Here is a 23,821-nt window from a genome sequence, read left to right as displayed (position 1 = left end):
ATATCATTTATTCTGCCAGTTAGGTGATAAATACGGTTATTTTTAAGTCAAAATGGCCGCTACAGTCCCTTACGGTATTATACACAATATGAATGGGAATAAATCTCTTGAACAGAATTTGGCTTTGCTTGGTCAAATGGTGATGTATGAGTGGAATGTTGTCTGAAAACGTGATTTATAACAAAATATATCATATCTTATGTAATTTAGGTGATAAATACTCTATTTCAACATTCAAAATGGCTGTCATATCACTCTTTTTGTGAACATCATTTGTCTCCACCCAAATTGTATATTATACGATAAGTGCATATGGTGGCCATTTTCAATTTAAAAATGCAGCATTTATCACCTTAATTACACAACATTATGATATATCTAGTTAGAAACAATGGTTTTAGACAATAATTAACCTTTACATTACAATTCACAATTATATGCAATATTTAGAGTCAAGCAAAGCCAAATTCTGTCAAAATTATATGTCCCATGATACAATGTACACAATACTTTTAGGACCTATGGCAGCCTTTTTGGATGTCAACATACAGCATTTATTACCTCAACCATATCCACGACCCATATGTGATGTATTTAGTTAGAAATAATGTTTAAGACAATATCTTTACCCGTACATCACAGTTATATGCATTTTATGATTCCCACTCTTGTGAAAATTAGTTTCCCTGTTCGCATGTTACATAATTTAGTTAGGGCTTGTAGAGGTTATTTTGAATGTCAAATTACAGTATTTATCACCTATATGAAAGAAGAAATGCGATGATTAAAAAAAAATGTTTTCAAACAACGTTTTACTCATACAACAGGGTTATATGGATGTCATAGTCAAGCAAATCCAAATTCTTACAAATTAAATGTCCCAATTCACATTGTAGATAATACTGTTAGGGCCTATAGGGGCCATTTTGAATTTCATAATACAGTATTAAATCTCATGCATGACAAAAGAAATGATATGTCTTGCTATAAAACATGTTGTCAGACAATATTTTACTCATAGATCACAATTACATGCATTTTATGTTTCTTACTCGTGTTTCTTACTAGTTTGTACATGATGAATATAGGGGCTATGGCGGCCATTTTGAATTTCAAAATACAGCATTTACCACATAAATGGCATATTTACAATTATGTTTTTAGTCAGTATTCCACTCGTTTATCTTAATATGCATTTTAATGCTCAATCTTCTAATTTTTTTGGCCCCGGCCATTGCCATTGTACGCAATACTGTTTGGGCCAGTGGCGGCAATTTTAGATATCGAAATACAGAAATTTTCCCATATTTGACATAATAAATAATATATCTCATTAGTAATGATGATTTGCATTTATTACTTCGTTCACACATCGCGATTTTTGCAGCTTAGTGCTCATTTTTGTGAAAATTAGTTTTCCCTATTCATATTGTACATGATAGTGTATACAATGGCCTATGGCGGCCATTTTGAATATCAGGAAGATAAATGTTTTGTCAAAAATTATTTTTTAAGATTGTATTTCACTCTTGCCACACAATTTCATGCATTTCACAGCCAATGTGCGGACAATTTTATGAGTTTCATGGGTAATTTGCATATTTTGGCGGCCATATTGGATTTTGCCAATTTGCGGAAAATGCTCAAGGTTACACGAGTGGCATCATTCAGATTCGTAATCAGCACCCTCGAATTGACAAGAAACCATTAAAAAATATTGTATATATGAAAAAACAAGGTTTGGTCAATTTTCTATGGGGCCTATCCTGGACTAATTTACATGTATACGCCTATCTCATAAAAATCCCATTAGGTAGTTCATCTAATCTTATTGACATCCTTTCCAGTTTTCTTTTCCTTATTATTTAGTTATTTAAAACGGCTTATTGCAACAAGGATATCTATAGTGGCTGAAAAGCCGAATTGCATAATCCTTTACATACATTTAAATAAAATACATTCAACATCAAATAAAAATGTTCAATTTACATCCCGGCACAGTTACATAATCTTCAATTCCTTAACAAAATACACACAAAAAAAATTATTTCAGTTTTTTTTTTTAGATTTTACTTATTTAAGCACATAATACTTTATCTCCAATAGGTTCATATTGTGGTTACAAATATACGAGATTCATGTTATTCCTTTTTATATTCTACTCTCTTTTTTTCAAATTTCATCATATAATATTGATTTTATTACTTTCACATGTTAATTTTTTATGATTATTGATATTGTATATATTATGTAGTTTTCCGTGTAAAAAAATCCGCAATTCAGCCTTTGGCTGCGATTAAGTTTTATTAATACACCCTTTCAATTTCAACATCATGACAGAGAATTAAAAGCACAAGTCTTTTTTGAAAGCAAAGTCATATCCGATGTTAACACTTCAGGGTCACTTTTATATAAAATCATCGAAATCTCGTGTTCCGAGATTGCAGTTTAATCTTATAATCTTATATAGTCGCAGTTATTTGGGATTGTAACTCATGTTTACACGACATCTGCTTTTTATTCACCAACATTGATGAAACGGACCTCATCATTAATTTTTCCTGTTCACCATCTGCTGCCACCTATCGGTTTCTTTTATTTGTTCAGAGATCCACTTTTCACAAATCTCTCACTTTCCTTTCCTTACCTATACTTTTGACCGACGAAACCGATGACCAATGATCGAAACTCATGTACATCCGACGAAAGGAAAACAAAAATTTGTAAGGTTGACGATCAGTTTATATCTGTCCGTCAATCGGACCGGGTTTGCCCTAACTACTAACCCGTGTAGTGGTAAATGTTCTAAGCGTAAGGCATTTCTTTTTCAAACTCCTCACAAACTTTTCAAAAAAGGATAGCTCTTGGGAACCTTGAATCAATGTATAGCGTGTCCCACAGAAAATGTTAGTGTATATAAGGGTATAATATTAGGATTACAACATTATATTGTTTATAGTTTTACATCCGTAAGTCATAATTCATTTTTTACCAAACTGGATGAACTTTGGGCGTAAGGGCGCAGTTTAACAGTATTCTGCGTCCACCGTTGCGTCTAGAAAAAAGTTAATTTTCCTGCACATGATCTTATTTTTAGATAAATCATTTATATTGTCAAAACGTATAAAAAGAATTATTCAACATTTCCAATTCAGGCTAAAGCCCCTTTTACACCTTCATGGATGCAACACGGATCATCACGGATCTCAGTTCGTGATGATCAGGGGTGCCAAATTTGTATTTTCCTTGCATTCCCGGAGTTAACTGGTTGTTAACACGGATATGTACGGAAAAGTACGGAGTCTACAAGGATAGGCAAGGTAGCAATAGGGATCCTGTTTGATAAGCTCCCGGAACCAACACGGAATACCCGGATGATCACGGATGTTACTGGGTCTTTACACGGACCTTACCACTTCATGTCGCCGGCATCTTGCTAGAATTACGTTTCGTTCCTTTTTTTTGCAGCATCTGGAGCATGCTCGTGCTTGGTTATGAATACGCACTATTGTTCATGTACGCAAACAATACAAACATTTGACCCCGGATAAAGCCGGTATCAACAAGGATCACCCGGTTCTTACAAGGAGCCTCCCGGATGCATTCGGTAGCTACACGGATGCACAAGGAGGCTACAAGGATGAACACGGATGATTATCAGTCCGTGTACTCCGGGATGAAAAATTTAACATGTTCATTTTTTCTCCCGGACATGCCGGTACATCAAGGATGGCGCCGGATGAGTAGCCGGATCGAGTGTACACGGTAGTCCCAGACTGTAAACGGATGACCCCGGATTGACAATCCGGGATGATCCGTGTTGCTTCCGTGAAGGTGTAAAAGGGGCTTTACTGTTTCGGAAGCTTGCAATTTAAAGTGTTATGATTTATACATCGCTATTTTCTGACTTTTTTTTCGGGGGGGGGGGGGTACTTAATCAAAAGGGACCCTATTATATAGATACTTTTAACATTTGACCTTCTAATAATAATACGAACATATATTCAACAAGAAATACTCATAACTTTTATCTCTGAAATATGTATATAGAATTTTCATAGAACACTTATTAGATACAAAGGACGTCATCTGGAAAGATTTGGACAACAGAAATTGAAACGTGCCCATCTCTGTTATGATGATAGTTATTGACTAGTAAGTAGTCCTTCCAGTTTATTATAATTATTATTTTAAACATAAATGTAAATCATGTCAACTCTCCATCAACTCCTAATGCGCAGAACTTAAGTGGGTTGACCTCGATAGGTCTCTGGCCTTTGCAAATCAGTTACGTCCACTGCATGTTGGTTTACCTTTTTCCGAAGTCATTATCTTGATTTCTTTAATTCATTGTTTTCCTTTTATTGTTCAACAAGTGGAATGCCTCTGGCCGTCTCACCTGCATCACGCGGTTCAATATAGCAGCAGTGCTGACTTTGAAAATTACTCTTACTCGCACAAGATGTTCAGTGATACATGGTTACTGTTATGTCCACTTTTTTATGAACTAGACCAATAAACTAACAGAGATATGATGGTTATATTCAACAAAAAAACCCCAACATGGCCAAAGTTCATTGGCCTTAAATGACCTTTGACCTTGATCATGTGACTTGAAACTCGCACAGGGTGTTCAGTGATACTTGATTACTCTTATGTCCAAGATTCATGAATCAGATCCATAAACTTACGAAGTTATGATGGTAATTCAACAGTTACACCCAATTCGGCCAAAGTTCATTGACCTTTGACCTTGGTCATGTGACCTGAAATGCGCACAAAATGTTCAGTGATGCTTGATTACTATTATGTCCATGTTTCATGAATCAGATCCATAAACTTTCAAAGTTATGATGGGAATTCAACAGATACCCCCATTCGGCCAAAGTTCATTGACCCTAAATGACCTTTGACCTTGATCATGTGACATAAAACTCACACAGGATGTTCAGTGATACTTGATTAACCTTATTTCATGAAATAGGTCCATATATTTTCTAAGTTATGATGTCATTTCAAAAACTTAACCTCAGGTTAAGATTTGATGTTGACGCCGCCGCCGCCGTCGCCGTCGGAAAAGCGGCGCCTATAGTCTCACTCTGCTATGCAGGTGAGACAAAAACAAATTGTATGAAATCTCGTTCATTTTTCAATAGACGTGACTGAATAAAAAGAATTTGAACTTGAATTTGAAAATTTCCCCAAGAAGCAAGGTGGTAGGGCTAAGCATGGACCTACCACTCTAGAGTGGTAGGTCCATGGGCTAAGCGAAAACAGAACGGGTAGTTGAGGGCTTCCTTCTGTAAACGAACGCGATTGTCCGCATAATCCGTACTTGTCCGTAAACAATTCAATTTATTTTTAATTCAATTTCAAACGGATGTGTTTGGATAAGAGTACTTGCGGGTAAGTGCGAACACGGACGGTGGACGCAAATGGACGCGATGTGAAAAAAAAATCACGGATGATCTGCGTCCAAGCTACGGATTAGTTCGTACATTTACGAATAGTTGCATTTATTTTCGATTACTTGCGTTCGTCAGCAACCTCGGCGACTCCCTGCGAAATTTTGGATATTTCAAAATTTCGCAGGCTTGGCGCCGTAAGTCTGAGTCCCACTACGGATCAGTTAAGAATATAAACGTCTATACTTACTAGACTGCGGATAGCTGCGTCCATGTCGCGTCCACTAATCCGTATATATCCGCGGCAGACGTAACTCAGCGTAATTGACTGCGTGACTGTGGCTTCAAGCAAATTCGATAAAATAAATGCTCCTTTGCCATTACATCATCATATACAATATGATCTGGTAATTTTTACTTTATACTCATTTAGATTGCTATTAGCACTTTTGTGGGACACGCTGTAAGCCTTTTGTTCTCGATTCTCATTTATTTTGAAATAAGGTCTGACACAATAAAATGATACAAACCGTTATGTGAAAATAAAAATATGAAATAACGAGAGATGCAAGGCGACTTGACGTAGCTGAAAAAAAAAATCATAATTCAGTTCCTAGAAGCCGAGAGCTTAGAATAAAGTCATAGAGATGACTGTAACACGTATAAAATAAACCAGAGGTATTTCCATCTACACCCCAGTCCGATCACCTTGCATCTCCCCCTCCCCTCTCTCTTATATGCACATACGAGGAAGATTAGTTACAGCAAATGAGAAGTAACAACAAATATTAATAATAAAACTAATTTAAACTAATTATGCTGAAATGCATAATCAGAAAACTTCAATTTTTGATAAAGTCTAAGTCATTGTTATTCTGTTTTTGTATAAAGGTTGAGTGAAAGATTGTTTGTGAACATGAACGAGGTAGCCATCTAACCTTAAGAAATGTTTTCGGTTAAAGATCTTTGTAATGACCTCAAACACCTGATGAATGCATGAATGAGGAATGTTTTCATTCAAGACAGTATACGAATCATATTAGCTACTTCTGCGTTAATAAGTGTGAAACGAATAGAGATCTCCGAGGACGCGCGATTCAAGCTTGAAACTTGCACAACAGGATTCTCTTCAGTATTGTACGTATAAGTCTCGTATTGTTGGAAGTGATCACTCGATTGCTTGATGAGTGACATCGTTGGGTGTAAATGTCCGCCAGTACAATCCTGAACGGTCGACGAAATTGCGATGGTCGTACCAAGATAACTAAAAACTCATCAGATCATCACATTTAGCTACATTTTATTATAATTATGAGAGGGGAGAAATCAATTAATAAAGAAATTGTTGGTCAAATTTAATTTTCATTGATGGCTTGATACTATTTTCGAAAGCTATTGACATAAAAACAACAACAAAAAATGATTCTGTTTGTAATTTTATGCGCCACTGGTCTTTTATCTTTGGGACAAGCTATCAATCTCGACGTACATGTACATGCTCTTTATGGTGTCATTCCTCAAATGAGTGCCTCAAACATCGCTCCTGCAGTAGAACTCGCCATCGAAGAGATCAATCGTCGTGTCGATGATCACGAATACAATAACTTTTCAATAACTGTTCATCCTTACGTCAGTCGTTGCTTTGTGAGTTTGACAGCCAGCGCCATTGCCGCGGAACAGTACTACAACGGCGATGGTCGAGTGGCAGCGTTTCTTGGACCCTCTTGTAGCGGTCTAATGAGAGGTGTTGCTGAATTGAGTGCAATATGGGGCGTCCCAGTACTCTCTGGACTAACTACATCCTTAGAAACATCGGAGAAGCGATTTTACAAAACATTGACGAGATCCACTCTTATATTAGCTGCAGGATACGGCTATGCTGTTGAGACTTTGGTCAATCAATTCAATTGGGGAACAGCGGCATGGTTATGGATAGGAAGAGGATATCAGGTGGTTCACGTTTCAGCTGGTAAACGTCGTTTCGATGAAATAGGCGTAACATATAAAGAAATCCTTACATTGGACTATGCAAGCACAGAACTAGCATTGGAAGATACTATTTCATCCGCGAGAGGTAGGTCAACATGTCTATTCAACTTTCAAAATTAATATTGAACGAATTTGTCGAATATTTATATCATTTTCTTCTCTACAGTACTGTCAAACCTTGTTCGCGAAAACTGCCTGAAATAAAGGACTTTGATGTGGCCCTATTCATGACATTGAGGTTGATACCGAGTTAAAAAAATTCGTTACAACTAGTTCCACGTGATTGAATTTTTTTTTTTAACGATAACTCCTCATGGTCTGATCCGCGTAGGCATAAATCGATGGAATATAAAGCTTCATTACATTGAGAAAAATGCTAATCAATAAACTGAACAAAACAGTTATCATATTCAAGATGTAGACATTATTTATCTGCTTTAAAGTTGCGGCGATCTATCGATTTATTTGCGGCAAGCAAGGCTTTCTAAATGTTTTGGAATAACAAAAAAGAACTAGGTAAAGAACATCTTAAAATCAAACGATTAAAATTGGAATAGAGAGAGATGGAGAGAGAGAGAGAGAGGGGGGGGGTGGAGGGGGCTATAAAAATCTTGAAATAATCGCAGGAAGAAAACAGAGGTGCAACGGGGATTCACATTCGTGCCCCTCATTTTTATTGTGATAGTTAATGATCTTTTACAGGAAATATCTGAATGTCAACTTATAAAGTTTCCCTCGTTTTGTAAGATTTCAGTCTATTCACTAACACTTGAAATCGAGGTGCCCGTTTTCGTCTATTCATTCACACAGAACTACCCGCTTTAGTCTATTCACTCACATAGAACCCGTTTTAGTCTATTCACTCACATAGAACTCGTGGTACCCGTTTTAGTCTTTTCACTCACATAAAGCTTGAGGTACCCGTTTTAGTCTATTCACTCACACAGAACTCGAGGTACCCGTTTTAGTCTATTCACTCACACAAAACTCGAGGTACCCGTTTTAGTCTATTCACTCACACAGAACTCGAGGTACCCGTTTTAGTCTATTCACTCACACAGAACTCGAGGTACCCGTTTTAGTCTATTCACTCACACAGAACTCGAGGTACCCGTTTTAGTCTATTCACTCACACAAAAGTCGAGGTACCCGTTTTAGTCTATTCACTCACACAGCACTCGAGGTATAATAGTCTATTCACACAAAACTTGAGGTACCCGTTTTAGTCTATTCACTCACACAGAACTCGAGGTATAATAGTCTATTCACTCACACAAAACTCGAGGTACCCATTTTAGTCTATTCACTCACACAGAACTCGAGGTACCCGTTTTAGTCTATTCACTCACACAGAACTCGAGGTACCCGTTTTAGTCTATTCACTCACACAAAAGTCGAGGTACCCGTTTTAGTCTATTCACTAACACAAAAGTCGAGGTACCCGTTTTAGTCTATTCACTCACACAGCACTCGAGGTATAATAGTCTATTCACACAAAACTTGAGGTACCCGTTTTAGTCTATTCACTAACACAAAATTCGAGGTACCCGTTTTAGTCTATTCACTAACACAGCACTCGAGGTATAATAGTCTATTCACTCACACAAAACTCGAGGTACCCGTTTTAGTCTATTCACTCACACAGAACTCGAGGTATAATAGTCTATTCACTCACACAAAACTCGAGGTACCCGTTTTAGTCTATTCACTCACACAGAACTCGAGGTACCCGTTTTAGTCTATTCACTCACACAGAACTCGAGGTACCCGTTTTAGTCTATTCACTCACACAGAAATCGTGGTACCCGTTTTAGTCCATTCACTCACACAAAAGTCGAGGTACCCGTTTTAGTCTATTCACTAACACAAAAGTCGAGGTACCCGTTTTAGTCTATTCACTCACACAGCACTCGAGGTATAATAGTCTATTCACACAAAACTTGAGGTACCCGTTTTAGTCTATTCACTAACACAAAATTCGAGGTACCCGTTTTAGTCTATTCACTCACACAGCACTCGAGGTATAATAGTCTATTCACTCACAACAAAACTCGAGGTACCCGTTTTAGTCTATTCACTCACACAGAACTCGAGGTATAATAGTCTATTCACTCACACAAAACTCGAGGTACCCGTTTTAGTCTATTCACTCACACAGAACTCGAGGTACCCGTTTTAGTCTATTCACTCACACAGAACTCGAGGTACCCGTTTTAGTCTATTCACTCACACAGAAATCGTGGTACCCGTTTTAGTCCATTCACTCACACAAAAGTCGAGGTACCCGTTTTAGTCTATTCACTCACACAAAAGTCGAGGTACCCGTTTTAGTCTATTCACTCACACAGCACTCGAGGTATAATAGTCTATTCACACAAAACTTGAGGTACCCGTTTTAGTCTATTCACTAACACAAAAGTCGAGGTACCCGTTTTAGTCTATTCACTAACACAGCACTCGAGGTATAATAGTCTATTCACTCACACAAAACTCGAGGTACCCGTTTTAGTCTATTCACTCACACAGAACTCGAGGTATAATAGTCTATTCACTCACACAAAACTCGAGGTACCCGTTTTAGTCTATTCACTCACACAGAACTCGAGGTACCCGTTTTAGTCTTTTCACTCACACAGAACTTGAGGTACCCGTTTTAGTCTATTCACTCACACAGAAATCGTGGTACCCGTTTTAGTCTATTCACTAACACAGAACTCGAGGTACCCGTTTTAGTCTATTCACCAACACAGAACTCGAGGTACCTGTTTTCGTCAAAAGTGTCATGTACCCTAACCCAATTCTAAAAACATCTCATTCTTTTCATTTATTGATTTATTCAAGTCCATTAAAATACATAGAGCATATACGAACAAATAAAAAAAAACACAAAAAGAAAAAAAAAAGGTACGTAGGAAGACGCAAGTAAGAAAAAAAAGCTGTAGGATTGTACATGCTATTAAGTACATGCATAAAAATGAACGTGAAATGGGAAGCTGCAAAAGAACAAAGCAAAGGTTCTGTCGAGGCAGTCCCTATGGACAGTAGAATATTCAAGACTTGTACTGATAAAAATCAACATAATAACAAGGAAATATGATAGGATAAATTAAATAAAGATGTTGAATTGTTGAAAAGAAAGTTTTTCAGCTTCGATTTAAAGGAGTTTGAAAATAAAATCTGTTTGATGTTACGGGGAGAGAATATTTGAATTTAAAAGAAACGGAGAATGCTGTATTTTTACATTCTTCAACGTACTAATTTTCAGGATTTCTAGTGTAATAACTGCATTAATATTTTACCTTTGATAATAGGGGCAAAATTATACGGCACTTTATTTCGTTACGTTTAAAAATCATTAATGAGATACATCATTGATTTATAGGAAATTTAAAAAAAAGAAATCATGGATCTGCTCCAGATTTCTGGGAAGGTGATGACTTTGGGTTGTCTAAAACGCATCTAGCCAATAAGCTACTTATAAAGGTTCATGGAATCAGAGTATATCATGATTCGTATTCCGAGTAATACACTTCCATTAACAGCTAGAACTCCGTTGCTTCTTACGAAAAAGTGATGAGTCTTTCACTTCTTTACAAATTCCCTTTAGGTGGAAATTGACAAGCTCTAATCCCATAAAGCAATATTCTGACTACTTTAAGCCCCTTTCACAATTGACGTACGACCATTTGCGACCTTTTGGTCGTGCGACAGGCTGCAACAGGCATCAATCGCCAGTCATCTCATAAGATTGCACAGTTGCAACAGTTGCAACAGCTGTCGTACAACAAAAACAACCAGTAAAACCCGTTACACGAGTAAGTCGCTTATGATCCTATTGTGCTCGTGCGATCACATGCGAGTTTTGCACGAGGGATTGCGAGGGGAACGGTAGCATAGATGCGAATGAAACGGTAGTGCAATGTTGTAAGCCGTTGCGATCGTTCTTGCATCAGTCTTATGGCCCATATATTATCGCACCCAGTCACAAGACAGGTCTCTGTACATGTAGATCGCTAGCTCATGTGCAAGTGATGTACGACCTCAAGTCGAGTAAACTTAGTTGTGCCACCTCTCGCACCAAGTCGTGCAACGTTGCACAACACTCGCACGATGATCGCACGACCGATGGTAAGACCACGGATACGACCTGATGCGAGTGAATCGATCGTATTTGATCGCGTTCGGATTTTGAACATGTTCAAAGTTCAGATGTGACAGTCACGACCACCTCGAGTTTGTGCGACCGTCCAACGACTGCGAGTGCTCGCAAGACATCTAGAGATTAATCGTGCAAGAACAAGAAAAACACTGTTGCAGCCGGTCGTAAACTGGTCGGAAGTCAATTGTGAAAGGGGCTGAACGGTCGCATACATACGAAAGCAACGGTAGTGGAATGTTGTAAGCCGTAATTTCTATCGGTCTTGCAACAGTCCTATATTATCGCACCCAGTCGCAAGACTGGTCTCTGTAGGTCTCTAGCACATGTGCAAGTGTTGTACGACCTCCAGTCGACTATGCGACTATACGTAATTGTGCCACCTCTCGCACCAAGTCGTACAACGTTGAACAACGCTCACACGATGATCTCCCCACCGATGGTACGACCTGATGCGAGTAAATCAATCGTATTTGATCGCGTTTGGATTTCGAACATGTTCAAATTCAGATGCGACCAATCACGACCACCACCGACCACCTCAAATTCGTGCATTCGTCTGCAACGACTGCGAGAGTTCGCAAGACACCAAGAGATCGATCGTGCAACAACAAGAAAAAACTGTTGCAGGCGGTCGTAAACAGGTCGTACGTCAATTGTGAAAGGGGCTTTAGAGTACTAGAAAATCGCGATTTTAAATCCCCGTGGACTTCTTTTTCTTGACCGTATACATGGTGCAATGGTTGATCGTATAGTCTGGACAAATACATTTATTCGTTGACACTCGCTCTCCAAGGAGAATGCTTTGTCATATCATTAATCACTTTCGAACAATACGTTACTATATACATAAACAAGATATTTTTGCCGTTGTCTCGTATTCTGAAACTTGTCTTTAGAGTATGGAATAGTGGAGTCATGATTCAATCACAAAGGGTCGTTTGGCATATAATTGCTGTTCTTTCTGTAGCTCATGGAAGGGTCGAACATGCATGATTTAGAAACTAATTCGGATATATTTGTACATTATATTTCTATGATTCCTTGAAAGAGTTGAAATCAGTATTACCAAAACATTAAGAAAATGGACCTGCTCTTTATTTATATAGTTTTTGCGAATACATATCTCCTTAAATTTGTTCTAACGATTGAAGTTAATGTCCGTGCAATTTATGGCGTCATTTCTCAAATGAGTGCCTCCAACATTGGACCTGCGGTTGAATTCGCTATCGAAGAGATCAATCGCCGTGTCGATGATCACGAATATAGCAATTTTTCGATAAAAACCTACCCTCACACAACCCCATGTCACTCCGCTCGAATAGCCGAAGCGATCGCAGCCGATGCTTTCTACAATTTCACTGGCGGCCGATTTTCAGCATTTCTTGGACCCTCTTGTAGCGTTGCAGTGTGTTGCAGAACTAAGTGCAGTATGGGCCATACCTGTAATGTCAGGTCTGGCCACTTCAGTATCAGTGTCGGAGAAGCGATTCTTCAGGACGTTAACCAGATCTACAATGTTCCTTGGCGATGGATACGGGCTTGCTGTTCAGTCACTAGCTAATCAGTTCAAGTGGAGAACAGCGGCATGGTTATGGTTAGGAACAGGGTACCAGAGGGTTCATGTTTCAGCTGTTAAAAAATACTTTGATGTCATTGGAATTACATACCAAGAAATTCTCATTCAGAACTTTGAAAGCACCATACACGCATTGGCAAACACCCTTTCATCCGCAAAAGGTGAGTTTGAAAATCATATAGCCTTGGTTTGGTTTTATTTACCGTATAAAGAATCACAATAAAATACATTGCACAAGATACAAGATAAATATAAATATATAAACATGCACATAAAAATATACGGATGGATCACTCTATTAAGAGCCATTGATATAATGACTCTGTTCTTCCTAGAGGTCCAGTAAAAGTAACATGAGAAATAATATGATATAAACATATATATATGTATATAATGATACGATAATGATAATGTTACATACATGCCATGTATTTAAAATATTATCAATTAAAAACAAAATAATGATCAATAATTACACACAATTACACAACAGTCCTAAACATTCCCTATTCCTAAGGACCCCACCCCCGGTCAAACTAAAGTTTAGAGATCAAAGGTTTCTATCCATTTATCAAGGTCAGTTTTAAATAAAGTGAGTGTGTTGGGTCTGCGAAGATTAAGTGGGAATTCATTATATATTTTCGATCCACGATAAGAAAATATCCACTTACAATAATTAGTCTTTGGTTTAATACAAGATTTCAAACATTTCTTAGGGCATAAATACCCTCTTTGTGAACGAGATTATTTTGTAAATATTTCGGAGATAAATCGTGAAAAATCTTAGACAACATTATATACATGTGTTTTGGGGGTTTCTCAATTTAAAAGTTCGTGAATTTGGAATATAGATGTGTGAGTGTAGGGACTTAATTATTTCGAGAATAATGCGCCAAGCCCTATTTTGGAGTTTTTAACATAATTATAATCTCTCAAAATTTGTGGTAATATTAATAGATAGAACAGTAGAATAGTAGAAGTGTCTCGAATACTCAGTCACTGGCATACTTGCGATGGTTCATTGGGGCTCATGCACCCTCAAAACAATATAAAAGTGGTATTTTGACACAACATTATCCTTCCTTTAATATTTCCAACTTGATTATTTCATCATTTACTTATAATTTCAAAGTGATTTTCCTTTAAAATTGTTTCTATACACGTCAAATTTAAGAATTTATAGAGATTTTGGGGTCTGGTGTAGATCGTCCCATGCTCCAAAGATTGATCAAGCCATGAGTGCTTCTTGCGGATCAATTAATGGCTGTCTGTGACCAACAAGAGTAGATGATCTTTACCGACTGATTGGTATTGCCCCTCCACACATCAGAAGAGAGGTGTCAACTGAAGTGGAAAGAGCCAAGTAAGAAGATAACCCCTTTATCCACTCTTTAACAGTTTTGAACCTGCCCAAAAAGGAAACTCAAACCAATAGAGACCACTCTTGCCACTGGGTGCGATAATATATGCCACAAGACTGTTGCAAGACCGATCACAACACGGCTTAAAACATTACACCACCGTTGCATTCGCACGTATGCGTTCCTCGGTATTAAAAAATAGGAGTTAAGAATAAATAAATGAGAGGGCAGAAAATATAAGATTTGAGTCGTGACAATGCGTGACACAAAATCGTGCAAGTGTCAGGCTGGCATTACGTCGACTCTCGCGACTATGCAATCAGTCGTGCAACTATTGAGACTGATATGAAACCACTCGTGATCCCTCCTGCAACACTCACATATAGCACGACCACTCGAGCACAATACGAGCATATGCGACTCAGCCTGGGTTGACACTTGCACGATTTTGTGTCACGCATTGGCACGACTCAAGTCGTGCCAGTGCGCAAACTAGTCGTGAACTGGCGTGAAGTGTGCGTAAACACGTCGTGACTGCGTGCCATGTCGGGGCGAGAATTTTGAAATGTTCAAAATTTTGGTCACGACAAAATTTAGCGACCGGGTCGTGAACTATGCGCAAACTGTTCGTGAACTCATCGTGAACTCGTCGGGACGATGCGGGAGGATGCGTGCCAGTCACGACTGTCACGAATAGTTCATGAACAGCTCACGTCGTGTTCACGAATAGTTCAGCACGACACCATCCGAATTGCGCAAATTCGTCGTGCCAATGCGGGAAGTGTGTAAACTATGCGTGAACTCGTCGCGAACTATGCGTGAACAAGTCGTAAACATTGCGGGAGCCTCCCAGTTCGTGCCCCCAAAATGACACGACTTGCCACGACAAAATCGTGGCCAAAAGTCGTGCAAGTGTCAGCCTGGCTATACTCGTACACGGAGTTTACTGGTTGCTTTTGTTGTACGACAGCTGTTGCATCTGTGAAAGCCTCTGTGCGATCGTATGAGATTAGAGAGAAATGCCAGTAGTTGCAGTAAACACTGATTTCATGAGAAAGTCTGTAAATCCAGGCTTAATTGTCAGTATATCATCGAGGATCTAGATCTGGTACAATTACATAAAACTTTGTGAAATCTTGAAGTACGCTTAAAAATGTTCACAACCACTCAAGATCACCAACACAGATAAACGCACGTGGGACAGTATAATATTATTGCTTTGAATGTCGGCCCGACCCGAATCCTGTGCCTATTTGCTAATTTCTCAGCAATTACACAGTTTCTTCAAGAATCCTTTGGCACATATCTTTCATCAAACAGATACTTTGGTGGTCGTTTCATTGGATTCTGTAAGAACTCATTTTGATATCATTACCACAACTGGCATTTATCTTTATTAGTGATTAATGCCTGTTGTAGCATGTGGCGCGACCAAAGGTCGCGAATGGTCGTAGGTCAATTCTGAAAGGGACTTTAGTTGAGAATAATGGGAAAAATCCGAAATCAAAATGTAACCCGTATCCTTCATACAAAATAATATGATACCATTTTTTTTTCAATCAGTGACGTAAATTGAAAGTGACATTGTTGGATAAGACGCTCCATTTCTGAAACTTTGAGAGAGGGTGCAGCGTGTGATACCCCAAAATCAACATTTCTTTTTCACAGCTGCAGTTATACCTTGGTCACATTTGCTCTACAGCGGCCGTAGATACCTGAATTCTAGAGATTTCTGCGGCGGCCGCAGAAAATCTGCGGTGGCCGGAGGGTCGACCTACGGCGGATTCCTACTTTTTACAGGCCGTAGGGGTGGCCCTAGAATTTTAACGCGGAGTTATAACATTTTTTTCGTTTCTACGATCGACGTAGAAAATAGCCTAGCCGTAGGCATGGCGTAGAACGGTCTACGGCGGCCGTACGTCGAACGTACGGTGGCCGTGCGGCTGCCCTCGTGTTTTTCTTCCCTCCTTTCCCCTTCTCCTTTTTGTGTTATCTGCTCGGGAGCCACCAGGCGCGCATTTATAATTTTGCACCTCGGGGGCCCGACCTATAATTTTGGCCCATATGCATGTGTACTTTTCGAGAAAAAAAATGACGACCCCTCCTCGTCAGGCAAACAGGTGCCTTAAATGCATATTGAATTATCTTATTTCATAATCACATGAAAAAAGGGCAACTGCAGACCAATTTTGTTATGATTACTTAATAAAAAGCAAACTATCCATGAATATAATACCACTTTTTTAAAGAACAAATGTGACCAGGAAGCACAGATATTGCACTTTCACCAGCGGCTAACTTGGGAAAAATATGACCTTATTATCATTATTATTGTTATTATTAGTATTATTATTATCATCATGGGGAATTTAAACTTATCCATACTGTACACTGTTATTTTATATTGTTATTAAACTTCTTTTGTGATAAAAAAAATCATGGGGAATAAAATGCTGATTTTTGTTGTTGTTTCCTAGGGTGTAATTCTTACTTAAGACTAACGCGTTTATTAACATCTTAATTTTATTCATACAAACAAGTTAACATGGTTAAGGGAGATTTATTTCATAAGTCCAAAATAAATAAATAATGCGAACGCGAGTTTTGATAGCTTGTGTATAGACCAGAAAATAGAATATTCTGAGAAGTTTTGTAAGCATGAGCAGGCTGGGTATTCATCTATCTGTCAGGGCGAGCTGAAAATTGTTTATATTCCAAAATGACCCAAAGTTTGGAAATTCTAAGCATTATTGGTAATCATGAACATGATGGGCACTTTAAAATTATTTGACGCGAGCGCCAAGCACGAGCTGAACTACGTTGATATTCCGTTCCAAAACTAGACATTCTAAGGAATTTAGGTAATCATTAACAGGATGTCCATCTAACTAATCATTCGATGCGAGCGCGAATCACCACAAAGGTCAAATTTGTCCCCCCCCCCCTTCTTAGGTCGAACATCAATTTGGTGCCCCCGCACTTTTATTACTCCCCTTTTTCTCCTTTTCCCTATATCTTGTTTCCTTCTCTCTTTCTTTTCTCCATTTCCTCTTTCTCTTCTTTCCCCCTCCTTTTTATCTCCCTTTTCTTTCCCTTTCTTCCCTCCCTCTTTTTGGCGCCCCCTTTTTGCCTACCCAGGGGCCCCGGACCCAGAAAAACCACCCCCTCCCTCCCGCCCAGAATACGTGCATGGGCATGGTGTGAAACTTTAAAAACTTTCTGAAATGAAATGTCTAATGTAAAATATCATGATGAGTGTGACATGCAATTCATGGTATACTCACTGTATAGTCCCCCTGCAGCCGCCGTGAGGGCGCCTTGCGGCCACCTCGCGTCTGCCGTAGAATTTGTCAAAAACCTACGGCCAGCGCAGGGTCGCCCCAGGGCGACCGTACGTCATGATTTCAAGGACATATATACGTCAGCCGCAGATTTTTTCTCCGTAAATTAAAAAATACGCCGTGCGGCGACCGTAACATATGTGACCGCTACAGTAAGTGGCCGTGGAAATTCTGAGGCGACCGTAGAATTGCTACTCGCCGTAGAAATTTTAGAATCTACAGCGGCCGTAGCAAATGTTACCAAGGTGTTACTGTTCTTAAATCTGGTGGGTGTTTCATAAAGCTGTTCGTAAGATACGAATGACTTTACGCACGACTGGTGATCCTTTCTTTACTATGCGATATCTCTATGTAATTGATTTATGACCTAAGAACATGTTCCAGTCATGCGTTAAGTCGTTCGTAACTTTACGAACAGCTTTATGAAACACCTACCTGAAAATGTCATTTTTTTTTAGTAAGGTGTGATTTCGTATTCTTAAATGTTTTGAACAACTGGAGAAATTGTACTTACAAATAATGAACGACAAAACAAATCACCCTAACGTTCGTTCCATTATCAATCAAATTTGATGGTATTTCTGTGGAATTGATAAACATTACTTTAAGATTAAAAAAAAACGCACGAATAAAATGAAAAAGGATGGAAAATTCAGACACACACAAAATCATGCTCAGCCCTTAATCCTCTTAAGACTGAGCATGCTAAGATAGATCTTTATTTAAATTTAAGGTCCTCTTCTTTCTTTTGTGTTTCCGAATACTCCCTCTTTAACAATGAACGGCAAGAACAAAAGAAATGAACTTATATAAAAAAGCTTTACATGTAAATTTTCTTTTTAGAAATGTATATTTATCAAAGATTCGAGAGAAATGCTATTGTGCATGGACGAGAGAGAAAACGCTATTTTTGTGTGTTTTAATATGCGATAATAAATACTTGTACAAATGTCGCTGCTAACCTGAACAAAAATATTTCGGAAACAAAACGATAAAGAATGAATAAACTTTTTGCTACAGATATACATAGATTTATTTTCGTTTGTAACTGAGTTATTGTACATGTGGTTGTTTTTTTCTTATCTGGATTTACTATTTGATATATCCCGTGAAGGGAAATGCTGTTTTTCAAGAGGTCTGCTTTTTTGTAATTCCTCATTGCTTTGTATTTCATGAAATCATTGGCGGCGGAGCAGAAGAGTATCTTTTGTGTTTGGGGGGGGGGCGGCTACTGTTGCGCCCCCCAACACAAAAGATAATCCTCTGCTCCGCCGCCTATGCATGAAATAAATTAATAAATTAATTTAATTGGTAAAGACAAAGTGATGTCATACCATATTCCATGTATCAACGATATACTCAGATTCTCGTTTTACAGGGTTCTGGTATTGAAAGTGTTAAGTATTCGTGTGTTTTCTTTTGCACAAGAAAAAAAGTCGTGTAATTTGTCTTCATTTCCGTCTTAATGAAGTCTGCTCTACAAAGTAATTGGTTTTCAAACAGAATGGAGTAGTTGTTGACATTTGTGGAAAGGAGAGCCAAACACTACTTGATTCTCGAGATGGATTGGCTAGGCAGTTGATACAGAACATAATGTCTGCTGTGAAAGAAAATAGAGTAAGCGAAAACGACGCAAATTTGTATAAAGTTTGAAAATAACTGTAGTTGTTTATTGGGGGGAACGGAAGCATCACACATTGTTTATGTAAAAAAATGTTGGTAGGATAATAAAAAGTTATCTATTGTTGAGTCATCGATTTTTTTTTATTTGAAAGCAGCAATGTGTTAACTTATAAAAAATTCATTTGAAGCAGAAAATAACAAAATTGTTTCTTACAGCACTTTAATTTTCGTCATGTACACGATACATCAATCAATAGAAAGGTCATTATCACTGGTTTTACAGATTTTTCAGGGAATTTGATGGGCGTATTTTGCCACCAAACCATTCTTTTTTAGATTCTTAATTTCGTTTTTCAGAATCATTTGCATCTAACTCCCGTACATCATATCAACCCCTTCGTGTTTGTCCTTTTCCTACGGAATCGTCTTAGTTTACTTGTCAGCAAATTTTATTTGAATTGGCCCGCCTCCAATATATTTGCCACTTTGAGTCGTCAATTACCATTTCCATATTGTATTGCCACGGATAGATACTTCATGCAAGCAATTTTGTCTCCTCTTTATTGAAATCATAATTGGTATAGTGTCGAAAATCTGTCAATCTGACGGTCAATCAGATCAGGGTCGCCCTAGCCACTAACCCTTCTCTGTGGTCTAGTGGTTAAGTCACCGGAGACACTTTTTCGGCATCACCAATTTTTCCAAAAGGGTAGATAGCTCTGGGGAACCTTGATTTAAGCTACGCCTACCACTGTTCTCTTCTCTTCATCCATTTCTTCCACAATAAATTAAGGGTTTTATGTTAGGGTTAGGATTAGGGTACGTTATAGTGTTAAGCCCAGGTTTGTTGTAGGTCATTCGATTAGTGTGTAGTTATAGAGAGGAACAGTTTTCGCCGGAGCAAATGTCATTGAACCAGTTGGTAATAAAATATATAGCTCCTGCAGCATCGGATTACTTAGCTCAATGTTAAAAACAAACATGTCTCACGGGCAACTAATTGATAAAATTAGCAAAATATCATATTATAGAGAACACCATGTTGAGTTGAAAAACAACTAGATTGATTTTCGATTGCACGCAATCAAACTGTTTGCCTCCGTCACTGCCAGACAAAATATATGTCACATAAATTTTAAAATTCACCAATAATTGCTCCTTTGACCTTAATAATCCCAAAATCAATTCAGATCACCATAACTCCCATACGTATATATAAGCCAAATCTGATATTGATCCCCCAAGCGATTATTCTTTTATATCGAGAACGAAAATTTTGAAGTATTATAATGACTTTGACCTTTGACCTTATGATATCCAAATCTAGTCAGATTACTGTTCCTGAAATAATGCATACATGAAACAAGATATGATATGAACTCTCTAAACTAATCCTTATTAATTAAAAAAAAACGGTATCAGACAGTACAAATTATTCCCTAAAAGCCAAGGTTGAATGATGAGCCTCAATATCACACTATTTTTGTGAATTAGTAATTAGAACACAATGAAAAGTAATGGACAGCAAAAAAGCAAAGGAAAGCATAACTTGCGTACAGATGGGGGGGGGCTTGGAGGCATGGACCCCTAAATATATCTCGGTCAGAAAAAACGAAAAAGGGGGGGGGAATATTTCATTATTTCTTTTAATTATAGACTTTATGGCAAATTCTATAAAGATATATCGTAGTGAAAGGGTCACATTTTTTCAATCTCTTGTTCGCCCATCAGCTCCATCTTGAATCGCTTGTATTACATACTTAACTTGCGCATGTCTAGACTCACATGAATACACAAATTCTCTACTAAGTTAACCCGATCCCCTTTCTTTCGCAAACACGACTTTACTCACATTATTGGATTGAGATAAATTGGACATGATTGGATCGTTCCAATATGTCAACCTGGGGAGTACGTCTCGTAAACGATGGTTTTTAAGTTTGGGTATTAAAAGCACGAAAATGATCCGCACATATTAAAGCAGCCAAGCTCAAATGGCAGAACAACGTATCATTTCTTCTCCTTTGCCTGCAAAGAAATCTTTGGCAATCTAAATTTCAGTTTTCTGTCTATGTCTCCATGGTCCAACACTTGTAAAGTTTGAACGATTATTCATTTGGTGATTAATATCAACTTTGAAAATTATGAGGAAAGTGCAAACCATCATTCCTATTTTTTCTCCGGCATATCTAGCAGTCGCACTTTTTCTAGTTGTAATGACTGCAAAAATTTCGCCATGTACGCCTACTGATTTATATCTATTGATATTTCATGGGAACAGTTCGAGATTGGGCTATCGGTATAATGGCCCTGCTATAGATATAGCCGTTGAAGAAATTCGTCGAAGAGTCAGAGTGGGTGAATATAGTAACTTTTCCCTTAGTTTGGAACATGTAACCATCATGTGTTTCCGAGGTGAGCGTAAAGCTGCCGCCATTGTCGCAAAAACTTACTTCAATCGTCCTCTGGCGGCAATAATGGGTCCACCATGCAGTGGGAATATGTTATGTGTGGCCGAGTTGGGTGCCGTTTGGGACATTCCAGTTTTCTCAGGTCTTGCGACCAGTCGACTCCTTGAAAACGATGACATCTATAGCACCTTGACCCGAACCACCCATGTAATTGCCAGTGGATACGCCTATTCGAGTGTGGAGCTCTTGCGTTATTTTGGATGGGGTGTGATATCAGCGATGTGGGATGGTGGTTTTAACTATTGGTCACTCATTGAAGGAGCAGTAAAGGAGGAACTATTGAAATTAAAGATTAACAGTCACGATATCTCAGTTAGGTCGTTCCCTGATAAAAACTTGGCCCTTCTCCACGCCGTTGAAGAAGCTAGAAGTAATTTGTTTTCATTTTTTACACTATATCTTCAGCAATTAGCTATCATCGTCTACACTATCTCCAATTTTTATTCTCTCTCTGTTATTAGTATCATCACATTAAAGAGATCTCGTTTCACTTGTCCACATTACTCCTTCAGTTTCATCATTCGCATACTACACATCATGCACTCTTTGAAATTGAAGCAATGGAAACTGCTATAAGTGTTGTCATTTTTCTTCATTTTAATATATTCTCGATTTGGTCTGTTTGTCTCTTTATATTCTCTTAAAATAATCTATCACCTTTACGAGAAAAAAACCCGCACTAAAGTCGACCTAATTTCTCATATTAACTATAATAACTTCCGTCTCTCTCTCTTTTCTACGCTGATGCAGTCATCTTCATGGCCGTGGATGGAGATACTTTACGAGAGATCATGCTCCATGCCTACGATTTAGATCTTATCAACGGAGACTACGCTTTCATTAACATCATCCCTTTTCGAGATGAACAGTTGTTCGGGAACGACTCATGGAAGCGTGTAAGTGTGGCATCTCTATCAATTCGTCCCTTAAAATCAATCTGAAACAGCCACTTTGAACAGTAAAAGCTCAAGTCATTTGACAGTCACTGATTCCTTACCAAAGAATGCAGCAATTTGATAATATGTTATTTTTCACTAAACAATAAATTACAATAGTTTTATGAAAATGAATTTGTATCAAGAGTACCAATATAACAAAGAGACCTATGAAAATGCAGTCCAAATGAACTTGTTTAAAGCCAATGCATCAGAATCGTAAAACAGGGGAGCATTTCATCAATATTTTCGTCCGACAGAACTGAAAACTTTCCTTGATTTTGATTGGCTAAGATGCACGGTTATTGTCTGATAAAACAGGACTTGTCGGATAAAACGTCCGACAAGTCCTTTCATGAAACGCTTCCCATAACACGTATTTTATCCCATCCGACCAAACTGCTGTCCAAGTAGGGTCGGGATTCGGAAGAATGCGCAATCGTATATAATACGAAAACATGAAGAGGGATTAAGCAAAATAGAGACATAAATTGATTAATGAATTAAATTGTTAATTTGAAAACTTGTTTGGTGAAGAAATTAAAAAACTTCACGAGTTTCCATGTCAAAAGAATAAACGCTGAAACATTTCGATACAGTATTTGTGATGAAAGCCTAAATCAGTAGTGGCCGCACAGAAACACTGTTAATGAAAGTGCTGTTGGCGCTAACAAGTCACTAACACCACGAGCAGAATGAACGCACAGATAGCGCCGTTAGGCACAGGTGTTGTTAGTGGCTTTGAGCCTTATAGTTAGACAAAATCTATGTAGACGGGTCAACATACGACCAAAAATACCCTTACCCGGAACAAATTGCATTAAATGATTTTTCAACGGCCTTTTGTACTATTTGACCTCAGAAATAACATACTAAAATCTACCAAAATCCACATCCAGGAGAGTGGTTATTTTCAAGATGGCGTCCAATATGGCCGCAATTCACTGAAAATGGATGACTC

General features: G+C 38.2%; 1 protein-coding gene across 1 annotated transcript in view; it reads left to right on the top strand.

Annotated features, from left to right (window-relative positions):
- The first annotated feature begins 6,918 nt into the window (after positions 1 to 6,918).
- The window catches only part of LOC121409923 (atrial natriuretic peptide receptor 1-like), a 49,152-nt gene continuing 32,249 nt past the window's right edge, over positions 6,919 to 23,821 (top strand). The window contains exons 1-2 of the mRNA XM_041601708.1: positions 6,919 to 7,479; positions 22,676 to 22,821. Coding sequence (XP_041457642.1) covers positions 6,927 to 7,479; positions 22,676 to 22,821 — 699 coding nt within the window. The 5' untranslated portion in view covers positions 6,919 to 6,926. The remainder of the gene's footprint in view (positions 7,480 to 22,675; positions 22,822 to 23,821) is intronic.

The sequence above is a fragment of the Lytechinus variegatus genome, chromosome 3, assembly GCF_018143015.1.
Source record: "Lytechinus variegatus isolate NC3 chromosome 3, Lvar_3.0, whole genome shotgun sequence".
Classification (NCBI taxonomy): Eukaryota; Metazoa; Echinodermata; class Echinoidea; order Temnopleuroida; family Toxopneustidae; genus Lytechinus; species Lytechinus variegatus.
This window is presented reverse-complemented; position numbering and strand designations above follow the sequence as displayed.